The sequence below is a fragment of the Pelodiscus sinensis genome, chromosome 15 (genome assembly GCF_052426305.1).
Source record: "Pelodiscus sinensis isolate ZL-2025 chromosome 15, ASM5242630v1, whole genome shotgun sequence".
In the NCBI taxonomy this organism is placed as follows: Eukaryota; Metazoa; Chordata; order Testudines; family Trionychidae; genus Pelodiscus; species Pelodiscus sinensis.
This window is the reverse complement of record NC_143066.1, coordinates 28,260,179-28,284,490: the sequence shown is the minus strand read 5'-3', so window position 1 is coordinate 28,284,490 and position 24,312 is coordinate 28,260,179. Positions and strand designations below refer to the sequence as shown.

The window sequence follows — 24,312 nt, the reverse complement described above, 5'->3', positions numbered from 1 at the left end:
TAGAGGTTACATGCTGCCAGTTTTCTTCCTTGTCCTGTACTGCCCTGACTGGCTCTTCAGCCTGCTGTGCCTGCAGGATTAAACGCTGCCTTCTATCGAGGAAGTCTTCATCTTCTCTGATGGAACGTAGGGTCGATCCTTGGGCCTCAAGTCCTCTAATTTTTTCTTCCAAAATGGCGACCAGCTTGCACTTAGTGTAAATGAAATCCCTTCTTTCCTCTGGGAGGAAGACAAACATGGCACATGCTGTGCAGGTAACAACAGCAGACTATCATTATTCTATTTAGGTGCATGTGCCGCATGCACAAATGTTGGAAGGTTTTTCTTCTCAGCAGGACCCCTTGGGCCGGCAGGGGAGCCCCTAGGAGTGATGCCTCCATGACAGTGCATAGATACCCCTGCTGGCCCCCTACTGCCTCAGTTCCTTCTTATCGCCCATGATGGTTGTTGGAACGTTTCCTTAGCGGTTTCTGTATATAGCTCTTATGTCTCTAGTTAGTTAATTATAGTTACTTAGTTGCAAAGTTAGTCAGTGGGGTCCCCCCCAATTTAGTTTCCCAGCACCAGGGTAGACCTGGGACTCAGAGCTTTAAACCTTGTGTTAAGTGCTGAAACCTATGGCCTCTGGTGACCCACGTGACTCGTCTGAAGTTCTTGGGAGAGGGGTACCAGGCAGCTAAGTGCAAAAGCTGCAGAGGATTTGAACCATGCTCCAAGGAGAGAGACACCCACTCACAACTTTTTATGGAGGCAACACTTCGACTGCAAGCGACTGCAGAATCGGTACTGGCAGCTGCTACCCAGAACGCACCAGCCTTGGTGCGGGAGCCATCGGCACCGAGAAGGGTGCAGTCAGCCTTAAGACCCGGTACCAGCTGGAAGCACCAATCCCAGGTCCCCACTGCCACAGTAGAAAAAGAAAGGGGAGAGGAGCCGCTCCCCTTCATGGCATGCAGCCTGAGCATTGCCCATCGGCATTTGCGTCTGCCGTTCCGAGAGCGCAGTCGAGCCCGCAGTCGAGCCCGGTGCGTGTTGGCTTACCAGAATCGGAAGATGCGGCGGTGGAGGACATTGACCAGCCAACCACCCTGGAGATGTTGGAGGCCACTAGGGAACTCATTGAGTTGGTGAGATCGCCTGGTCCCGCACTAATGTCAGTGCACTGAGCAGATGCTTGTGCCTCTACGTTGAGGGGTCAGACTTGGATCCAGCCACCGCCCCTGCTCTCCGCACCAGGCCCATCTAAGTCATCGGTTCAGGCATCAGTTACAGCAGCGGTGCCCATGCCACCTCCACTGATGGAGAGAGATCGAGGCAAACCGGTGGGCATGTCATGTCCCTCCCCGGGGCTCTGTTCACCGCTCTTTGGCACCACCCAGGTCTTGGCACCTCTCCCAGCACATAGCACAGCTCCCAGTCACCCCGGACGACCCAGCCACCCCAATGGCAACCTCCCATGCAGTGGCCCTTCTGAACACTAGGGGCCTATCATCAGGCCCAGGCCACACTGACATCTCAGGCACCACCGGTCTACTCAGCCGTCCAAGGAGCCCCTATCTGCCCTACCACTCCTAGAGGCCCTGTAATAGACCAGGGTGGGTCTGGGCATCACTGAGAGCATCAGATCAGGGCGAGTTGCTCAAAACCAGGGATACTTACAGCCCACGATCGGAGTCCTTTCCCATATAGGCAACAACCAGTCACACGGAGCACTTCAGCTGTCAAACTGGCCAGCAGGAAGCCTCACAAGAAAACCCCTCAGACACCCCAGCTTCCTCTGTGCCATAATCAAACCCAGACCTTACACACAGGCGAGAGGTTATAAAACCCAATCTCACCAACTCCGAAAAGATCTTCCCAGTCCCAAAGGCCAAGCCACAGACCCAGGTCAATTTATGCCTCAGATCTTACCCACAAGAGAACGCCGGGCCAATCCTTTAGAATAAAAAATCTAAAGATTTATTAATGAAAAGAAAGAAAAGGGCTGCAAGTGAGATTGCTAAAGAGGATACATCACATACCTCAATCACCAAGTTCTTGATGCAGGCAGGGGCAGATGACCGTTTTGCGGGGCCCCGGGCAGCGTAATTCCGCGGGGCCTCCCTTTGCCACGGCGCATGCGCGGGGCTTTCTGAAGCGCGGGGCCCGGGGCGGCCGCCCCGCTCGCCCTGCCCTATATCCGCCCCTGGATGCAGGCTCTTAGCAGAGATGTTACAAACTGCCAGCTTAAAAGACTGGTGTACTTCCTGTATCAGACGGGTCAGCAAATCCTTCCTGGCTCTCTGTCCCTACAAGGATGCATCTGGAATCAGGAGCAGGACTGAAGACAAGCTGGAGATGCCCTCATTGTACTTTTATATTCCTGGTGTTTCCCAAACTGGTGCTGGTCACATGATCTAGTGACTGGTTTGTGTTTCACATGCAAGTAGCCGTTATGCACTGGCCAGTCTGCAGGTTTCCAGACACATTCCTCAGGTGTGTATTGTCCATCTGAGAGTCATTGCCCACAAAGCAGTGCTAGTTAGCACAGCCATAGGCCCATTGCTCCCTCCCAGACAGAGAGCATTTCAAATACAAGGAAAGAGCCCATATCCATAACTTCACATACGAAATCATACAAGCATATGAGCAGCATACACAGCATCTGTAGCGCATAAGCTTTCATTTGACACCTCACTCGGCCCACTTTGTACTGAACTCGGTGCAAACACCACCAGTGGGTGCAACAGTGATCTGCCTGCTCATATTAAAATCCAATAATATGACAGGCCCACAGATCCGAGTCCAGGCATAGCCTACAAAGGGCGAGTCCCCGGTGACCTTGCCGACCCCAACCACCCAACAACCTACTCAGGTGGAGGGAGAGGTGGTGCAGGATCCTGAGGAACAGGCCTCCCTCAGAGAGTCTTCCTCCTCGTCGCCCGAGGCAGCGGTGGGCACATCACCCTCTCTACCCACCATGGACACAATGGCACATCGGGACCTGTTGAGAAGGCTGGCCCAAAACCTTGAGGTGCAGGTGGGGGAGGTTTTAGAGGAGTCTGATCCAATGGTGGACATTCTGACAGCTATGGGGTCCTGGTCCCTGCTACTTATTAAGACTGTGACTAACATGACCGAGGTGCTATGGCCGACCCCCCAGCTTCTCTCCCCCTGTTGGCCAGAGGGGTGGTGAGTTGTTATTTTTGTCCCTGAAAGGGACCATGAGCATCTGTTCACACACCCTCCCCCCAGGCACTTTCCAGGGACAGGCTGGAAACCACGGGGAGAGCAAGCGAGCTCAGGCCAACCCCAAAGGTCAAGGCACCCAAGAGGCATGATGTATTAGGCCGACAGGTCTATGCCACAGCAGGGCCTATAGCACCACATTGTGACTCAGCAAGCAATGCTCGGTACGTATGCCTACCACTCTTGGTCAGCCCTAGGCATATGTAGGGAGCGTCTCCCTTCCAATGCCTGTCAGCAGTTCGGGGCGGTGGGAGAGGAAGACACGGTCATCTAATGCACATTCCTTCAGGCTGAACTGGCTGCAGCAGCCCGTACTATGGCCACAGCCATACTTCTGTGCAGAAACTCATGGCTGCAGGTATCTGGCATCCTGCCTGAGGTCCACAATGCGATTCAAGTCTACCCTTTGAGGCCCGAGCCTTTTCTCAGACCAAACAGACTCAAAGTTACATTGCCTGAAGGACTCTGGGGCGATCCTTACATTGTTAGGCATTCACACTCTGGCCCCACAAAGGAGGCCCTTTAGACCCCAGCCATCCTTATGACCGTATCCCCCACTGCCTAGGCAGGACTTCAGTAGATACAGGGGCAGAAATAACAATGGCAGGAATGGATGGAGATGCTCGAGGTCCTCCTCTGATCAGGATGCGGACCCCTCCAATAAAGGCCAAGGCCCCAAAGTGAGATTTTGAAGGTGTGCCGAGGACAGCTTTACAGTCCTTCCCATGGACTGTCTTCCATTCATCAATTGACTTTCCCCATTCGGCCATGCCTGGGCACAGATTGGCTACGTCTAGACTGGCATGATTTTCCGCAAATGCTTTTCACGGACAAGTTTTCCATTAAAAGCATTTGCGGAAAAGAGCATCTAGATTGGCATGGACGCTTTTCCGCAAAAGCACTTTTTGCAGAAAAGTGTCCGTGCCAATCTAGACACGCTTTTGCGCAAAAAAGCCCCGATCGCCATTTTCGCGATCAGTGCTTTTCTGTGCAAAACAATACCACGTTGTCTACACTGGCCCTCTTGCGCAAAAGCAGCTGCTTTTGTGGAAAAACTTACCAGTCTAGACACAGCTTCTGTGTTTCATCTGGGTACCCAAGGCAAGTCAGTTTTTGCCAGCCCAATAATGTCTCTTCCTGAAGGGCAAAGACTGGTTGTACACACAGGTGCAACAACCTCTTCCACCCTAGGACCTTAACTTGGCCATCACAAGACTCATAGGGCCACCTTTTAGCCTTGACTGACTCTTAGCTGCATCTCTTATGGAAAATGACATTCTTGGTGGCTATTATATCAGCTTGATGGGCACCAGAACTCTGAGCTTTAACCTCAAACTCTCCTTACAGTTTTTTTTTTTTAAGGCAACGTAAGAACGACTATAATGGTCAGACAAAAGATCCATCTAGCCCAGTATCCTGTCTTCCAACAGTTGCCAATGCCAGATGCCCCAAAGGGTGTGAACAGAACAGGTAATCATCAAGTGATTGCTCTCCTGTCATCCATTTCCAGCCCCTACCACGGACACCATTCCTACCCATTCTGGCTAATAAGTATTAGTGAACCTAACCCCTATGAATGTATCTAGTTCTTTTTTGAACCCTGTCAAAGTCCTGGTCTTCATAACCTCCTCTGGCAAGGAGTTCCAAGGTCAAACAATGCCCACATCCAGCATTTTTACCTAAGGGTCATGTCCTAATTTCTTATAAATCAGGATATTTTACTCCCAATTTTCTTTCCTAAATGACATGCTAATACAGAATGAACTCTCCACACTCTGGCTATAAGACATGCTTTGGCATTTTATTTGAGAAAGCAACCCTCCATCTCCACAGCAGAGAAGACCGTGTATAACTTCACAGATCACAGCCTGTATCAGGATCCATTATGATTTTGCTAACATGCCAGTGCCTGCAAACACGGCCCAGCACCCTAATGCGCACGCCTCGTCAGTGGTCTTTGTGGCACAGGTACCCATCCTGGATATATGCAGGGCAGCGACCTGATCTTCCATACACGTTCTCCAACCACTATGCCATTTCCCAGAATGCAAGGGATGATGACGCAGGTAGAGCTGTGTTGCTATCCATTTCCAATTAGTCTTCAACCAAACCTCCTTTAGTACAACTTGGGAAGTCACTTAAATGGAATGGACACGAGCAATTGCTCGAAGAAAAAACAGTTAACTACCTTTCATCATTGTTGTTCTTTGACACACATCGCTTATTTCCATTTCAAATCCCTCCCCTTTGTCAGAAAGTTCTGACAAGAAAGGAGGGGGCAGGGTGAAGGCTCACAATGACTAGGGTATAGATGCACCACTCCAGAGGCTCCCCCTGCTGGCCAAAAAGGATACTTGAGGGAAAAGCCTTCTGACAATCTTGCATGTGGGGGGTACACACCACTATGGAACGGACATGAGTAACATCTCTCAAAAGAACAAATTACAAAAGGTTGGTGACCACTTTTTAACTCCATCTTAATGCTGCTGAGGTCAATTCTCAATGCTGCAGATGTACTCCGTTTCTGGTAGATACCCAAGATAGACTATCCAGAACTTTGGATTGTTCAGAATAGGTTGGGTAGCTCCCGCTCCATGAGGAGGCGTACTGTACATAAAGGAGTCATACAGAGTGAAATTCAGAGTCTCCCCAGATCCACCCAAAGAGCCAACTACCTCAAACAGTCACAGACTGCATCTCTCAGCCAGCAAAAAAAACTACCATCCAAGAATATGATTCTGAAGCATTTTTCCCAGGCCACTCAGAATGCTGCTGTGAGGAGGATTTGTGTTACAATGTAGGGTGTATTGCAGTTTTCCTGATCCACGTTTCAGAGATACACATTTAAGTTTTCAGCAAACAGAAGGCTGATTGCTGTCCAAGACCATCAAACAGGCAGGATTCCTTCCCATTGCACCAACTCTAATCAAGGTGAGAGGAGAAAATGGTGAGAAGCAGCGCTCGACTCCTAAAAAGCATGAACACACAAACATCCTATTGCTTGCTTGACAATTTGAGGAAGTCAGTCAGTCTATACTTGGAGCAATCATATCCCGTAACTATTTGTGACTAAGAATTATTGACTTCTGGATGTATGAAGCAAGTCAGAACTGCAGAAATTATTCACAGCTTACGATGAGAAGTGCATAATCAATGTTATGTTGAGGGAAAATGCCTTAAAAATGAGATCTCCAATGGTAAAACTGTCAAAAAGCAACAGTGCTGCAGATCCCAGTATAAAGTATTTATTTAATACTCAACAATTAACACAAAGTCCTCCTTTAAATTCTTTTTTTTTTACAGTAAATAAAAATGTATTATTCCCCCCATGCATGATCACTGTGTATTAATCTAAGCCTTTTATTTTAGATGTGAAAAAATAAAGTGTTTCCCCGATTTCATCTTTTAATCATACAGCTATCACGTGGCGCACTGCATTGAAAGGAGACAAGATGTAGTATTATGCCTAATGCACAGTTTGTGGTTATTTTTTTTTTACATAAAGTGTTAAATGAATCAACCACCCAATAAAAATAAATATTGTATCATAAAGAACTGATAGTTTTGCAGTATCCCTTTTCTGTAAATAGAAATTGTTTCAAAGATTTCCATGTGCCTCATCACAAAAAAGGTACTGGCTTTGTTTGATTACAAAAACAAAACCACAAACTGTCACCTTTACACACTATTACAGACCTAAACCTAAAAAAGGCTCTACTCTAAAAGAAGAAAACTATGTGATGGAGTAGGTTTATTAGCTGCTGAATATCTACATATAAAACAAGGCTAAGAAATTATGGTCTCAATAGCAGCCAATCTACATTCAAATGATCCACTCTAGTGAAAGGATAGGTGAACTTGTAAAGGAAGATTTTTTTCACGAATGGTGTGACCTGGAGACTGATTTTAGATACACAGCACATTTTGCTAATTCCTGTGACAGGAATGAATTTAGGGAGGTGTGTGTCGAAGTGTCATGGGCGTGCACCTTTAATTACACTCTTTGGACTGTCTTGAAATACCATGGCACTGGGTTTAGAGAGAAGCGCTACTAGTTCCTCTGCCTTTCAAGACATTTCTTAGTGATGGCATAGATCAAGAATTTTTCATAAACTAAAACAAAACGGGTTTAAAAACGTAAAGCAACAAACTAATGCTTATCCTTTATTTTGTTATTGTCAAAAAAGGGAATACTGCATTTGAAACTGTAGAAGACTATATATCTTAATCAAAACCACCAGCCAGCATATTGGAAGTCAGATTATCTTTCCAATCAGTTCTTTCAGCTATTTTTTTACATAAATAATATAGACCAAACATCATAAAACATTTCAGCAACCTTCTTTAACAGAACAGAGAAGCTCTTTTAGTTGTTGAGAAACAATTGCAGGACTCAAATTCTGAAATTGTCTTTTGAGTTATCAAATTGCCAAATTCACGCAGCTCCTAACGAAAAAAAAAAAAATCAATCGAGTTCAATAGGACTGCTATCTTCTTGACCATCTTCTGCATCATCATCTTCTCCAGTGCCCATCAGACTGTTTAAAAGATTTCCTATAATTAAATACAAGATAGCTACATTTTAGTTTTGGAAAACTGGTGGAATAAACTTTTTTATTTTGAAGTTTGTTACTGTAATGGAATGGATAATTAAAAATATAAATAGACAAGGCATTCCCCAAATTACAGTAGTTTCACAGTAGGGTCTAAAGATGTTAAACTGATGTTAATTGACTTGTCGAGTAGTCGATAGAATTTCCATTGACTACTCCACTAATCGATAGGCACTTCCGCATTCCTCATTTGAAATGTACAAGAGCCCCTGCTGCGGCTCCTGTACATTTCAAAGGAGGAATGAGGAACTCCGTGTGCAGCCCGGGGCCAGCTGGAAGTCCTGCTGACTCTGGGCTGCACACTGCGACCCTGCTTTGAAATGTACAAGAAGCACCAGCGGGGGTTCTTGTGCATTTCAAAGTCACAGCATCCTCATGGAGCTCGGGATCAGCGGGGGACTCCCCAGCTGACCCTGGGCTCCACAGTGCTGCCCCTCTGAAAGCTGCTTCAGCGTTTCAAAGGGGCAGCGCTGCACAGCCAGCTTAGCTGTGCGGCGTTGCTACTTTGAAATACTCCTTCTTTCCCTCCCTCCCCCCCTTTGCTGCTTCTATCTGATGGACAGGTCACAGACAAAGAAAAATTCAGAGCCCATGACCTGTCCATATACCATTAACTAGAACTTGGGCCAGGGGATCACGGGTGCTTTTTTGGGGGAGAGGAGGGCAGGCCAGGAGTGTCCCAGGACCCTAGCTGGTTTGGGGGGCCAGAAGCAGTGGTGCACAGCCTCTGACCTCCACTGGTGGTGAGGGGGTAGGGAGAGGCACAGCAAGCAATGGTATGCAGCCGGGAAGGGCAGGTAGAGGGGCTGGCAGACTCCCTACCAGGTTCTGCGCAACTCCCTAGAAGCAGCCAGCACATCCCTGCAGCTCCTAGGAGAGAAGGCCAGTGGATGTCCACATGCTGCCCTCGCCATGAGCTCCAGCTCTGCAGTGCCCCATTGGGCAGCACCTCCAGGTAAAGGCAACATGCTCAGCCCCGATCTCTATGCCTACATGCTGCAGGAATGTGACAACTGCTTCTGGGGAGCCCCCTCCCTCCCAAAGGCTGCCCCACACCCCAAACTGAAACTCCTTCCACACCAAAACTGGAGCGGCACTCAGGCAGCCCTGGGGCCAGCCACAATGAACATTGCATAATCACAGAGGTCACAAAAAATCATGGAATCTAATTTCTGTGGCCTCTGTGATGGACATGCAACCTTAATTATAAACCAAAGTAGTTTCTAAGAGCTAATTTCTGTATGGGAAAATATTGTAGTCCATTTTTTGTACAGTGTGGTATAATATGTTCTATTCAGATATTTAAAAAAAAACCCAAAATGTGAGTAGTACTCAGTAACTGATATTCTGATTTCTATTTCAAATAAGACTTTTGTAGGAAAAAACTCTGTATTAATATGAATTCCTCATGAATAAACCAACATTTACTACCCAAGCATTACTCTGAAAAATATTAGACTTCTCTGTAAGGTTCCAGTCCCACAAATACTTCCACAGGTACTCAAGCTCGTGAGTGTTTTATAAATTTCAAATCCATGTATTTTTCAAGTGTCATTGATTTTATATCTGTGATTAATACTATCTATGTTTACTTATGACAAAGACAGTGTACATAAATTAATTTTGATTTAATAAATTAGGCCAAATACAATAATTGGTGACTAATAGTCCATTAACAAGTACTATTTCCAACAAAATTAGACAGTGCATCCATAGACTGTTCTTTGTTATAAATTACCTAGTAATCCTCCATAGGATGATGTCTGCTTAGGTGGAACTCCAAAGAAGAGCTGTCCTATTCTATCTAGGTACTAAAATGACACACAAAATAGATGTTAGATACTTTAACATGTATGAAAACACTAAAATAAGAAAAGTCAACCCCTATAATATTCTAGGAACACAGCTCTCTCCAATTTGTGGAGAAACCATTACAAACAGCCACACAGTTAAGACGATGTGCTTTATATTAATGAATCACCATAACTGCATTCTTAAAAGGCAATTTTCTAAATCTAAAGGCAATTTTCTAAATTTGCATGGTAACTATTAGTCTCATTTGATGAAACCCTGAGAAGAGTTAAGAGTCAAGAGTCATCTGTTGCATTTTATTAGGTTTCACAATGCAGTATGCATGTGTGTTACATTGAAAAGGCATTATTTAATCAGTTCCATTGGGCTGAATTAGAACTAAGTACTGATTACTCACTTCATTATACATGGGATCTCTTTTCAGCGAAGGTTGATACTGTTCACACAATACTGTAAATACTGTTAGTTTTCCTCTACAAAAGGAAACAAAGCACAAATGTAATCTTCGCACAAAATGAAAAAGAATTAAAAACAAAGGAATAAGAATTCATACCCATCAACAGCCAGTAACAGAAACCAGATGAAATTTAGTAATGGTTGTACAAATGGAGGCCCCTTTTCTATTGAAGGATGTTTCTGTGTATATGTCGTAAAAACCACTGATGCACTGGTCTTATTTTTTAAGCAGAGAAATCTGAAAGAGTAAACAATGAAAGGGTAAAATGGTGTTTGGAAGTTCCAAGAATTTTTTTTTAAACTAAGAAAAAAAGGTCTAATGTTCAATCTGATTTCCAATAACTTTAACTTAAATAAGCAACATCATGCTAATATCAACTGATCAGCCTGTTAACAGAAGCTCTATTTTAAAAGTGAAGAGTTCTAGCACCCGCTTTAAAAAAAAAAATCAGCCAAGGAGAAAATTGTTAAAGCTACTTTAAAGAAAACCAGATGTATTTGCAAATTCACAAGAATTACCCTATTAGTTTAGATAGGTAATCTAAAGGAAAACAGGAATCTAGTCAACTTTATTCAACCTCAAGCAGAAGCACATGAAATATTATAATAGGTGCTTCTTTTTATGTATTATACAGGTTAACTGGAGCTGTTCTTTCCTATGGCCAAAAGTTTATCCCGTTGAAGTACATTTTAATTTAAGTGGATACCTCATTTTTCCTGGTCTCTAAAATAACCGTCCTCTTTTAGTCTGCATCTGTTAAACTTGAATGACAAAAACTTCCTTTCTACTCTTGATATAGATTCAGAACTAAGACATCAAAGAAATTCTGTCCACAGTGAGTCTAAATGTCTACAAGTCGTATCTTAAGTAAATACAGTCAGATTCTCAAATAGCATTTCCCCAGATTGATGACCAAAATCAGATTATTGAGTAATGTCAAGTTACTTCTAGTTATAGTCTTTGCAAGACCCAAAAACTTATTGGGAACTTTGTCCTCTGGTGGTAAATATTAAGGTGCAATGAGAGATTTGTTTTCAGGTCTGTATTAGCCTCTGTTCCTGAATCAGGCATTGTGGGCTTTTTAAAAAAAAATTTTTTTTTTCATTATTATTCACAGCCAACCAAGAAGTTACAACATCAACTTTATGTAAGATTATAGCTTGTGGTAAATCCACATATGTTGTAAGATTTATTCTACCTACCCATCTAGGTCAGTAAAAGATTAAGTTGAATAAATATGGGTTGGTATATTATACCTTTACAAATTCTCTTCATCGTATAGAATTGCTCTGCCTATACTGGAAACCCATAAAGGAACTGCTCCAGTTTACTGCAACATTCTCCAACTTGTAAATGCAGAAAGACTTGGTATAAGCAATACTTCAGTGTAACAGAAGCAACTACTGCTCCAACCTGTCCAACTCGCCACATAAGATGCTTATTATAATTAAAAAGTTAGAGATGACAGATGAGAAAGGAGCCATTTTCACAGGCAGTTAGAATCAGGCAGCCTGATCATCTTCAGAGCGTGTTAGTTAAAAGAACTAAAACTGACAGTCAAAGTTAGAAAATCAAAGTATTTGACATATACAATTATGCAGGTTTGCAAATGGATATATTTCTCCCTCTGCAATAAATACTATATGATCTTAGGAAACTGGCAGGAACTCTACTCACTGAAGAATTCAACAAATGCCATTGAATATGCTCGAGGGAACTCTGACGCTCTGGGGGTAGGGACTACATTGGCTTGTGTAGTCCCACAACAACGATCTGGGCCTCTTGGCACCACCATGACATGAATAATAATGGCAAGGACATATTTCAGTGTCAGGCTTTCAGGAGTTATGACAACAAGAACAGGATCTTGCAAATGATTAATTCATTTTTAACATAAGGGCACTAATATAGCCTCTTATAAGGAGAACTTTTACTTTAACAATGAGGATGCTATTTTCAGATTCAGATGAATTAGTTTAGTTCTCCCAATAATCAGTCTGATTTCACACCTTCACTTTTTTTTTTTTTAAACACAAGTTATGGGAGTGGGTCACATACAATCTTTGAATCCATACACAAAGTTTCTCTCATTAATTCCCTAAAAAACTAAAACTTTATTCTTTTTATGATTTTTTGCAAAAAATACCTTTAACTCAGTTAACCTGGTTAACTTGAGACCAGACTTCAGAATGCAAGTAGTTTAATCTGACACTTTGCACAGCAAACACTTTTATAACAAACACTTTTATAACAAATAAATGTTGAACGCTTACTGTAACACTGCCTGAGCTACAAACATGTCCACCTCACTGCAATATCCCCTGGATGATGAGTATTCTACTAGCATATTAGCACATCCTTCACCATCTGTGGAGTGTAAGAAGTGATACCGAGATTCACAATAGTTTTGCTCTACAGAAGAAAGACAAAAAGAACACACCTGCTAAGAAATCCGTTTATTATGTTTAATTCAAGAACATTTGGTAGGCTTGTTCCTTTTCCAAACAGATAGGTAATGGAAGTTATGATGGGTACATACAACAAATTCAAGGAAACCGCAATTTGTCTTTGCAAATAAATCCTAAATAAATTTTGAATCGGTAATTTAAAATTGTTTGTATTCAGACATTGCTTCTCCAATATAAAAATCCATCTTACTCCTCAAATATGCCAAATTACAATCTTGACTACCAATAGTAGTAGGATGAGTAGAGAAGAAGTTTCACATTATATTCAAAAGTCTAGAGAGTCCTGTGCAGATACAACATTTATATCTGCATCTGTATCCACAAAAATGAGCTGTGGATATGTGTCTCCCTACCCCAGTCTGCAAATGCTGATACCTGCAGATATAAAGTAGAAGGCCACAAATTTGCAGGGTTCTACAAATATCCTGAAATCGCGTGAAGAGAATTTTAGTCTGACCCATTCCCACTATCAAAAAACTTAATTTCTCTACTGTAGCAGAAGAGAACAGAAAATAAAAAGATTTACTACAACTTAGTTTCAGGCAAGACTCAATGGTCATACTAAATCAAAGCCATGATATTATTTATATCTGAACCTGAAAGTCCCTTTTTAATAATCCAGGCTTCTTCAAATCAAAGTCTCAAAAGATATGACCTAAGAAAACACACACTAATCTGTGGATTGATAGCAAGTCATCTGCTCCAGAGTAAGCACACTCAATGTAAGTGCATGCTGTTTATTTTGTCTATCAGGTCTGTGCTCCTTCTGGAGTTTCGTTAAAAAAAACCCAACCCTAATGCTTCAGAAATATTCTCACTCAGCTGCTGACAACAGCAATACCAGTCAAATGCCAACCAGTAACTCTCACAATTACATCAGAGAAATAACATCGCACAAACAAACAAACAAAGGCAGTCTGAACTTCTGACTCTGGGATAAAGTTTACTATTTTTGACTTACAGCCTAATTTCAGGGCTGCAGAAGAGCAGGTCTGATTTTGTTTTGTTAGAAAATATACTTACAATATTAGTATTGATAAAGATCCATGGGGCATCAGAGAAAGTGACTTTTTGTTCAATTATTCTCAAATGTTTGTATATACTGTACATAAGACATCTTATTCAGCCATAAATTATGTACGAATTTCAGAGTTTTTACCCACCTCTCTGTTATCTCAACATTTTACATTTGATTTCACACATAATGAAACCACAATATTTCACTATAAATCCAAGAAGGGGATTGGTTATGTTAAATAAGTCTGATGGTCAGAGCTCAATTTCATATAGACGTCAAGTCAAAAATCTAAAGACCACTAGAAGTCTTGTCATGTGCTGAAATTGTCTCTGGCTAGATTATCCAGGTTTTTTTTTTTAAGCAAACACTGAAATAATTTCTAACTGGAGGTGTTTTAACCTTTATTGGGATTAGCCTGGGTTTACCAGAACACTAGATGGAAACCTCACTCTGTGCTCTGCAATAGGTTTGTCAAACGATTTTAACTTACACAACATATACAAATTTATATTTCCATTTTTTACTTTTACGTTGCTGATATCTTAAAATATTTTAATTTTAGTATTACAAAAATGATTCAAAAACAATTATTCCTACCTTTCCACAACGTGATGGCTAATAACTGATGTAATTTCGGATGACCGAGTTTCCCTGATCCACCACTGGACCATTTCAGTGCTCTGGACACAAAAGCTACTCTCTCAGGAGAATTTGGATCCATCAAGCTAAATACTTTAGCCAAGTTTTCTAAAAGCAATACAAATATGTAATTAACATTACCAGAAATGTAGCAGAGTTTCTCCTGTTATCAGTAAACCTTTGTAAAAACATCTTTAATGATTAGTTGTTGTTCTTAAATGAGTGACTTTGCACAATGTACTTCCATTTGTAAAAGTCAATCTTAGATCTGTAAATCAGTAACATCCAATTGACCTCTCCGCTGCAGTGCCAGAAACCATACTCTGCCCAGTAACTGGCACTAGGTAGGAACAGCTTTCCACGTCCCATGGCTTAGGACAGATGTTCCTCTGTTGTCAAGAAGTTCCAATTAGGAGACAAGGCTTCAGATAGGAAGGTGCACACCAGTCATAGGAAACATCAGGAACGGGAAGCCTGTAATTAGGAGCAGGGCTGTCAGAGGACCGTGGAGTGAAATGCCAGACTGAATCTATGGAAACAAAGTGCAATCCCTATCCCATTCTCCAGTTGGTCCGCAGATCCCTAGAACAGCAGCTGATGTGGAAGGGACTCTTCATATGATTTCCAGCTGGGCAGCTCACAAGAAGGGCTTTACGAACTGCACGCTTACCGAATCAGACAGTCCGACAAGCAAAGTTTCTTTGACAAAATGGCCGACCCGCGGGCAATGCACACATCACCACACTGACTGGATAGGAAGCCGCTGTCCATCAAAGCGGCGGAGAGGTCAATTACTGTGCAGACAATACTTGTCGCTCCTGTTGTGGGGAGAGGACAATGCCAAAAATCATGCTCCACCTACAAAACATAGTGATGTTTTCTCAAAGTATGTCTGTATGCTTAGAGCCACATCAATTACTGAGAATCCATTATTTTTCCAGCAGTTTTGTCTGTGTGTCACTTCGGGAACTAAATTAACCCCATAGCAAAAAAGGAGCCCATAAGTCATAGCACAATGAAAGGGATTGAAGGTTTAGGAGAATATTACATTTCTGATAACACAAGTTTCTTGAAGTACAAATACATGTTAAGCTTGGTCAAACTAAACACGAGATAATCTCACCTAGTAGTTCATCTGTTACTTTTGCATCCGATTTCTCTAAGGATTCCAAAACCAGCATGGACAGATCAGCAGCACTGTTTTGCTACAAAATGTGCACAAAAAACACAGTTAGTGAAGTAACTGTCAGTTGCTAGGGAAAAAAAAATATCAAAAAATGCTTAAAGAATTTTGTGAAAGGCAGATAATTTTTAGATGGAATGGACAATTAATCATGTTCTAGACTCACAAACATTAGTAATTTAATGAAGTAAACCAAAAACCTGCATGAAAATACAGCATGACTGACAAGCTACAGATGCAGTGTGGACACGCATGTATGTCAAAGTCTCTACAAGTGATTGAATTCAGAGCTATGCAGACTTGCATGCACTGGGAAAAGACTATACAGTAACTTCCTACAACAAAGGCTTGTCTACATGGGGACAGTCAGGAAAATTAAGACAAATTTTCCTTGAAGGAGGACTAAGTTAACTAACATTACACAAAGGTGCTTTAACTTAGGTACTGCTTCTGGATCTTAGCTGATTTGTCTTAGCTTTTCTAATTGCCTGATTGTAGACAAGCCCCAAGACTGCTTATTAGCCTAAAACTTTTTGCACTAATGATTCACCAATCATTGCCCAAACAATTGGAAAAAAAAATTAAAAAGTTTTCTTACTTGGCTGTGACTGAAGAACAACAGTGCCCCTGAATACATCAGTTCTCTTGCTTCTACGTGTTTGCCTTGGGACATATATCTGCAATTAAAAAAACAAAACAAAAAATTGACACACAAAGTACCATTAAATGACAGTTTTCCACATACTCAAAATCACTTGAATTTGAAAGTAATTAAATACTGCTTGAAAACATAAGGTGAAACAAAGATTGACAAGATGTTTGTATTTAAAAAAAAATCAATGTATGGGCAAATGAAAATTACAATAAAGCTGGTTGCATAGAAGGCAAACCGTATATAAATGGACCTTTTTATAAATATTTTTAAAATTTCTTTTTCCTAGTCATCACCCAAAAGGAGAGCTGATTAAAAGTTATAAGCATATGAAAACAAAGAATTATAATGGAACTTTTGAACATCACATTATCACTTTTGGGTTAACAAAATATTTAAAAATACAATTTAATGTTCTTAATCTCCTGGAACAGCTCCAAAATGCTGGTTTGATACATACAACAACTACGTGAACAATAAATGAAAGTCTCCAGCATGTCCTATTACATCAATTAAAAATGGAAGTTTAAAGTGCTTTCAGTATAAATGCTACACAGCACTAACATACAGTTGACAAGGACAAGCTTGCCTATCACAGACCTCTCCATTCAACTCTTTCCCAGTTTCTATTAACTCTCTTCTCCCCAGATTACCCCTTTTGGCTGCTACACAAGAGGACATGGTAAATACAATCATCCTTTATAGAATCAAATTAGCTACATTTTGATAGGGTCTACAAAGGTGACAGCAATTAGGGAGTTACCACACAATATTCCAAAGAATCTGAACAGTCCCTTACATCCATTTACAAAAACAGCAAATACAGTCTTATAAAGTCACTTCAAAACCCAACTGTTCAACAACTCAGCTTATAGCTTCATCATTCAAATGTAAAAATTCAAAGTGAGAAAAACAAAACCACCTTTCCTTCCAAACTGCTGCCATGCGGTTATTACCACCACACTGTCATCACTGTAATCTCCTGGACATAATAATCACTCCAGTCTACAGCTAAAGGTCTTGGACCATCTCAGTTCTAAATAAAAAATGCTATGTATCATACACATGGTAAAAGAAGTCTTATGAAGAAACAAGGAATTATTTTTAACATCTTCTAATTCCAAAGCCTGTTTCTCCTCATGCTAGATTAGAACATTTGTCAGCTGTGCAATCACCATTCAAGACACTAAGGATATTAGCCATTGGTTTAAGTAGCCTTGAGTGCTCCACAGAACATCTGAGACAAGATTACCTTTAAGTTGATCTTCCTGGATTCCTATCTTTTGGCCACACAAATAGATACAAGATCAGAAATCACTTCTTTTGTGCTAAGATCTTTGCTCTCCCAGTTAAATTTCTGAGGCTTATATTACTTAAATAAAATTCTGGAAGTATTGACATTTAACTGTATGCTCCAGTAATTTAACTTTTATTTGATCAAACTATGCCTTCCAAATTATTCTGGTTCTAGGTTTGTATGCATGGTTTTTTTTAATTAAAAGAGTGCCTTTATATGACCACCTTTATAGAGGCTTTTTATGGACTCTATTGGATCCCTTTTCTGAATGGATGAATAGGTTTGTATGAATAGGTTTTGTTACCCTATATTTTGAGTAATGGCTACACTATGTTTGTAGCTTTCATACAAATACATCAGAAGAAAAGAGACTGCTATTTCTTAAACCTACTGTAACAATGTAACTACTGTAACAAAAATACCTGTTTCCAACTGCAGTTCCTCCTCCTACAAGCAAACGTGCACTGATTAACCACCTTCTGCTAAATGGACTCTAGAGACCCATTAATATTGATAGAACCTTGTATTGTTGAATTTTCTCAGTGCCTAGCTCCTATTCTACTTCCCTCAAACCACTGCCTTTCAAGGTCACTGCCTGTGGAATAAAAGACCAAATATCAGGAATACACCTATCACTAGGTGAGAAAATACAACCACTTATGTTTGTAGCAATTTTATTTTAAGCAATATATTACAAGTTAAAATAAACTACCATTAAGCACACAACCATAAATGGAAGATATTAGGAATCCTGTGTCTTTGAAAAATTCAGTTAAATCCCTTCTTTTGAAGACCAGACACTAATAAAATAATACCATTTTAAAATGAAAATTGTTTAAAAAATAGTTGTGACAACTAATATACTGCATTACTCTTATCAGGATAAAATTGGTGCATATTTGCAGAGTAACAGTGAAATTCTCTGTGCAGGCTTATTTTGGTTACAGGATGAGCACCAGGGTTGTCAAGGTGAAACCAACTACACAATTAACCGATAAACCTTGGGTTATTGGTTAATCTCGTCAACTACACACACTCCCCCTCCCCGCCGCCTCTGTATCAGAGACAGGAGGAAGGGGAGGGCAGGCTGGAGCTGATATGTGCAGGAAGACGGCTTTCAAGTAAGTTCCCCACACGTGCTGGCTTCGCAGACCAGCCTATCCCCTCCCTTAAACTTAAAAACCAGTTCCCCCCACCCCAGCACCAGCTCCCAGTGCTGCTTGCCCCTTCTTCTCCTGCACGGATACCTCTATCAGAGGCAGCAGCATAGGGACAGGGGAGGCTGCCATGGAGCAGCATCTGTCTGTGGTGCAGGGCCTGCTTTTTACAGAGGCTGGTCTGCTTCCCTGGCAAACAGACTCCCACCTGCCACCCACACTGCTACCTCCAATACAGAGGCAGCAGAGTGGGGTTACAGGAGGCTCTCCGGGAGTGGGACTAGGAGTGCACTGGCTGCTAGCCCCACTACCGGGGGCTACTGAACAGTCACATAACCAGTGAAATTTCATGAGGTTATTCAATTATAAGCTAGCATCCTTAATCAGTACATTACAAAAGATAAGATTAAGTTTAGCCTTCAAATCCTTTAAAAATATAATTTCTTATTTCATGATACTGCAGTCACTCTCCAGATCACAACTGAAGTTATTAAGCAACACAGGAAACAAAATAGGACTGTCTCTGGCATGTTAATTAAGTCAATTGATAATACTTCTTGTTCCTTTACTTGTATAAGATTTTCCATTGTTATAGATTACAGTGGTGTGGGAATAGAGAAATGTGGAAATGGACAGAAACATTTATATAAATGAGACTTCAATGTCTTATGCAGATTAAATGAAGTGTCCATGAGCACTAATAAAAAACAAGCCAATGTGACTATCACTCTGACATTAAACCTGGAAGTCTGACTTGGAATTTCAAAAGTCAGAAACCTAGATGTGTCTGAACTAGTCAGCACCTACAAGAATAACGAGATCCAAGTATATCATAGGATTATAGAATTTCCATACTGGATTAGACCAAAACTCCACCTATCCTGTCTCCAACAACAGCAAGTATGATCAGTGGAAGGTGTAAAAACCCCAAAGCAGGGAGAAATTAATAATTTGTCGACCATCAGTAGGTCTCATCCTAATCTTTATTAGGGAAAGATTTAAACCATAAAATTTAGAATCTCTTCCAAAATTTATTAGCACTAACTCTAACAACTCTAGATATTCTTGTTATCCCTAAGTGTTATTCCTTTTTGAACACAGATAAATTCTTGGCCTTTGAATTCTTGTGGAAAGGTTGACAGTTAAACTATTTCCTTTTTATTATTCTTGAATTTGCCCCTTTTTCATTTGATTGAATGTCTCCTTATTCTTTTGTTGTGCCTGACTAAATTAATTTAGTGGGTTCAACTCAGGACAGAAAATTTATTGCATTTTCAAATTACTACAAAAGAAAATTGTTTTTCTTACACAAATTGTAAAAAGCACTATGTTATAACCTAAACTTTTCTGCGACAAAATTAAAAGAAACTTTTTATGTTGATGTAGATGGTGTCAACAGAAATATGTGGAGATGTATTGTTACATTTTGCAGCACCTGAGACTGGGTGCGAGCTGGGAATCAGCTGATTTCTGGCTCCCATCTGGTCCCCGTTGCTCCCCCGTCTCCCATGGAGATGGCCGCACTGTCTCCTGGTTCCCCTCCCTCCTTGCTCCCTCTGATAAAGGCAGCAAGATGGGGGAAGAAGCGACTAGTTGTGGGACTAGTTGACTATCTGATAAGCTTTTGCTTATTGGATAGTGACTAGTCACTTACGTCTCAGTAGGGATGTATCTAGACTCCTTCACAAACTAATATTAAATGCAAAAAAGAGTTTAAAAATAAAGTTTTACACAGTAGATGACAATTCAATATTATAACTGCCATGTACTTAAAGTAGTAATATAGTACAAGTACTGCACCATAAAGCAGACCTGTTATGTTACTCATTAGTAGGCAATTGGAACGTAAAACCCTGTTTAATAGGTTAACTGTTTAATGAGAATGGGCAGGAGGGGCTGCTCCAGCCTGACCAAAGGATCAGGAGCTGCTCCAGCACCCACCAGTTAACTGGAACTAATAAGCACCACCCATTAGGGTCATGCTCACAATTAACTTTTTGCATCCCAATAGACACAAAATGTGGAGGTGTCCACTTTAACCAAAAAATTCCTAAGTTCACTAAACATGGTGAGATATCAATATATTTTAAAGAGTCCTCAAATCAAGTTCTGCTTGATAATCCATCAATGTCACAAGAATCCAGACACCCACAAACTAGAATTACATCTGATTAGAGATTAAAAGCAGATCTGTATAGAGAGACTCTCTCACTACAGATGCATTTTAAGGCACATTTTAAATTCTTACTCTTCAAATGGAAGATTTGAGTGTACTTTAATGAAACATTTGATCAAAGTTTTTTTTTGTTTCTTAAATTCAAGTTGTAATTTTATGACAGCCCTAAAAAGCAGATTTGACTAAATCTGCACACTGTACATATCAATAATATGATTGAAAAGGAGAACATTTTGGAGCAAAGGACACAAAAAAAGTTTACAGCTACTAAGAATATCTGTAACTACCAGATGCTAACTTCTTTATCTAGCATGAGGTTTATTGAAGAACTACTAATTCAATCACAATAATAATAATAAACACTCTGTCCTACTATTCTTCTATCTGGGGATGTCAAAGTCCTTTACAAATGTCAATTAAGTCCTTCAGCAGCTTGTTTTAATATAGTTAACCTTGAAATAACTTTTTTCCTGTCTTTCTCTTCTGCATCTGAGGAAATGAGTTATAGCTTACAAAAGCATATGCTCCAATATCCTAATAAATTGGTTAGTCTTTAAGGTGTCACCAGATTTTGTTGTTTTTACTGAAACAAACTAATTCAACTACCTCTCTGAAATCTGACAAGAAACTACTCCTCATGGACTCACATTCTTTAATCCTTCTGAAAATATAACCTCATCCTTTTAACTTTAAGTATCCCTGAAAGGAATGGAAGAAACTGACAAGGTGGAAGAGGGATAATGTAACATCCATTTATGATTTTCTTAATAGAAAAGTGGCGAGGAGTCCTGTGGCACCTTATAGACTAACTGAAGTGTAGGAGCATAAGCTTTCGTGGGCAAAGACTCACTTCATCAGGTGCATCTGACGAAGTGGGTCTTTGCCCAGGAAAGCTTAAGCTCCTACACTTCAGTTAGTCTATAAGGTGCCACAGGACTCCTCGCCGCTTTTGCAGATTCAGACTAACACGGCTACCCCTCTGCTACTTAATAGAAAAGGTGCAACATCACCTCTCTTTCTATTGGTTAAAGAAAGAGTGGAGACCCCCTTCCGATAGGACTGGCCTTAGGATGCCAAGTTGCTGGAGCAAATTGGCATACGAAGGTGCAGTGGGGAACAGGGTAGAAAAAATAAGCAAGGAATCTTCTCCAATCCTGCTTGCTCCAAGGCAAGCCTATATGCAACGCTAAACAGCCAGAAAAGAATGAGAAAATGAGGCATCTGCTTTTGGGCCCAATTTCTGTTGAGACTGCATGGGGCTCTCTAGAAGTGCAAGATGACAGTCTAACACAGCAGTAGAATACAAACATGGGAGAAATTGAGGGCCCCATGGGAGTAGGGGGCCCTTCCACAAGGCATCCAGCCCCCATGATGCCACATCTGACTGGTGGTGAAGAGCTAGGCAAGAAGGGATGTACGGAGTTAACTGATCACCTGCTAAGCAGCCTTCCTAGCATGTTTACCAGGGTAACCCCTTAACCGGCTGCTCCAGCTCGGCCGGGGCCACCATGCTGCAGGCGGGGGTCCACTGCAGCCTGGCCGGGGTGGGTGGGGGGGGGAACAGCCCCTGGCCTGTTAACCTTTAAACCGTGATCTTACGTCCGCTGCCTCCCCTCCCAGGCCACTCGCTCTGGGGTGGAGCGCGACCCCGATCGTCAGCTCCCAGCCCCCAGCCTCCGCGGGTGGCCGCGGCCCCGTGTGGGTGACAAAACGGGGGGCCAGTCTCCAGACCTGCTGGCCAGGGAGTCCCAAGGCAACAGACGCCGGCCTCCCCCTATTAACATCTGTCTTTGGGGAGGCCCCCCCCTCACTAACCTCCCCCCGCCAAGAGCCCCCGGCCCCGCCCCCTTCGCTCTGCCTCTGCAGCTCCCCTCGGCGCTCTCGAAGGGGGGGGGGGGAGAAGGCCGGACACCTGGGGGGGGGGGCGCGTAGAGAGAATTCTACCCCCTTCCCCTCCAAGCCGCCTCCCCCCCTACGCACTTCACGCTGCCCTGCACGGCGAGCGCCTCCCCGTTCTCGTCCAATCAGCGGGCGAACGCACGAGACGGGCAAGCCGCGCGGCCAATCGCACGGGCCGGGCGCGCAGGCAGCAGGCTAGTGTGCGCGCTCGGAAGGCTCTGGAAGGGGCCACAGGGAAGGGTGGCCGGGCTGTACCTGAAGAAGAGAGTCCGGTACATCTGGTGCGCCTCGTAGTATTCGCCCTTCTCCACGCTGGCGCGGAGCTTCCCTTCCACCCGCTGCACCCCACCCCGGTTCCGCCCGCCGCCGCCGCCCTTGGCGGCCTCCTGCTCCGCCATCATCGCCGCCGCCATGGATGCGGGGAGGGCGGGCGGAGAGACACGGGCCAGGCCCCGCCGCTGCCTGCTACACACAGGCCCTTCTGCCCGGGCCGGCTTCCGTCAGCCCCGCCCACCGAGCGAGACGGCAGCCTGGGCGGGCCAGTGCCCGCAGCGCAGCTTCGCGGTGGCGTCACGCAGCGCTGGGCGGGGCCAAGAGATGATGGGGGAGGGGGGGTAGATGGCTTTGGTGGGACTTGTTCAGCTGCGTTTGCTCCCCTCTGACTGGAACGTGGCCTCTTCCTATTCACTGTAGCACGAGGCGGTGCGTGCAGCCTGGCTGCGCTGGAGGGGCTGAGCAGAGGTGAATTGTGAGCTCACCTGCAGCCACCTCCCATCTTAACAAAGCCAAGCGGTGCCCCGTGAGCGCAGGACCAGGGCACAGAGTGACCCTACTTTCCAAACCAAAAATCAGGACACGTGATCTGACACAGGATTTTTTTTTCTGATTTGTGAGCAGGCTGGGGGCCCAGGGTGTGGGGTGGAGAGTGAGCAGGCTGGGGGCACAGGGTGTGGGAGGAGAGTGAGCAGGCTGGGGGCACAGGGTGTGGGAGGAGAGTGAGCAGGCTGGGGGCCCAGGGTGTGGGGTGGAGAGTGAGCAGGCTGGGGGCCCAGGGTGTGGGGTGGAGAGTGAGCAGGCTGGGGGCCCAGGGTGTGGGGTGGAGAGTGAGCAGGCTGGGGGCCCAGGGTGTGGGTGGAGAGTGAGCAGGCTGGGGGCCCAGGGTGTGGGGTGGAGAGTGAGCAGGCTGGGGGCCCAGGGTGTGGGGTGGAGAGTGAGCAGGCTGGGGGCCCAGGGTGTGGGTGGAGAGTGAGCAGGCTGGGGGCCCAGGGTGTGGGGTGGAGAGTGAGCAGGCTGGGGGCCCAGGGTGTGGGGTGGAGAGTGAGCAGGCTGGGGGCCCAGGGTGTGGGTGGAGAGTGAGCAGGCTGGGGGCCCAGGGTGTGGGGTGGAGAGTGAGCAGGCTGGGGGCCCAGGGTGTGGGGTGGAGAGTGAGCAGGCTGGGGGCCCAGGGTGTGGGGTGGAGAGTGAGCAGGCTGGGGGCCCAGGGTGTGGGTGGAGAGTGAGCAGGCTGGGGGCCCAGGGTGTGGGGTGGAGAGTGAGCAGGCTGGGGGCCCAGGGTGTGGGTGGAGAGTGAGCAGGCTGGGGGCCCAGGGTGTGGGTGGAGAGTGAGCAGGCTGGGGGCACAGGGTGTGGGGTGGAGAGTGAGCAGGCTGGGGGCACAGGGTGTGGGGTGGAGAGTGAGCAGGCTGGGGGCACAGGGTGTGGGTGGAGAGTGAG

The 24,312-nt window shown here is 43.6% G+C and overlaps 1 protein-coding gene across 3 annotated transcripts; it reads right to left on the bottom strand.

Annotated features, from left to right (window-relative positions):
- Nucleotides 1-6,457: 6,457 nt before the first annotated feature.
- Nucleotides 6,458-23,134, bottom strand: GET4 (guided entry of tail-anchored proteins factor 4). Of its 3 annotated transcripts, none has more exons than XM_075899555.2 (9): nucleotides 22,855-23,134; nucleotides 16,017-16,095; nucleotides 15,359-15,440; nucleotides 14,194-14,343; nucleotides 12,384-12,477; nucleotides 10,207-10,347; nucleotides 10,051-10,126; nucleotides 9,580-9,652; nucleotides 6,458-7,782 (listed from the first exon to the last, which is right to left on the bottom strand). In XM_075899555.2, the coding sequence occupies exons 1-9, from the start codon at nucleotides 23,010-23,012 to the stop codon at nucleotides 7,694-7,696; spliced, it is 942 nt and encodes a 313-aa protein (XP_075755670.2). In that variant the 5' UTR covers nucleotides 23,013-23,134; the 3' UTR covers nucleotides 6,458-7,693. The 3 variants fall into 3 exon arrangements, with proteins under 3 accessions (XP_075755670.2, XP_075755669.2, XP_014436375.1); XM_075899554.2 differs by having other exon boundaries at nucleotides 12,384-12,522; nucleotides 22,855-23,129; XM_014580889.4 differs by lacking the exon at nucleotides 22,855-23,134 and adding an exon at nucleotides 17,790-17,932 and having other exon boundaries at nucleotides 12,384-12,522.
- Between the last annotated feature and the right edge of the window lie 1,178 nt (nucleotides 23,135-24,312).

Excerpts from the sequence above, each read along its gene's own strand:
- GET4 (XM_075899554.2), bottom strand. The coding sequence starts at position 23,012 with ATGGCGGCGGCGATGATGGCGGAGCAGGAGGCCGCCAAGGGCGGCGGC. Across the intron at positions 15,441-16,016 it reads TGTTCTTCAGTCACAGCCAA|CAAAACAGTGCTGCTGATCT; the intron begins GTAAGAAAACTT and ends CACATTTTGTAG. Across the intron at positions 12,523-14,193 it reads AGCCATCACGTTGTGGAAAG|AGCAAAACTATTGTGAATCT; the intron begins GTAGGAATAATT and ends TTTCTTCTGTAG.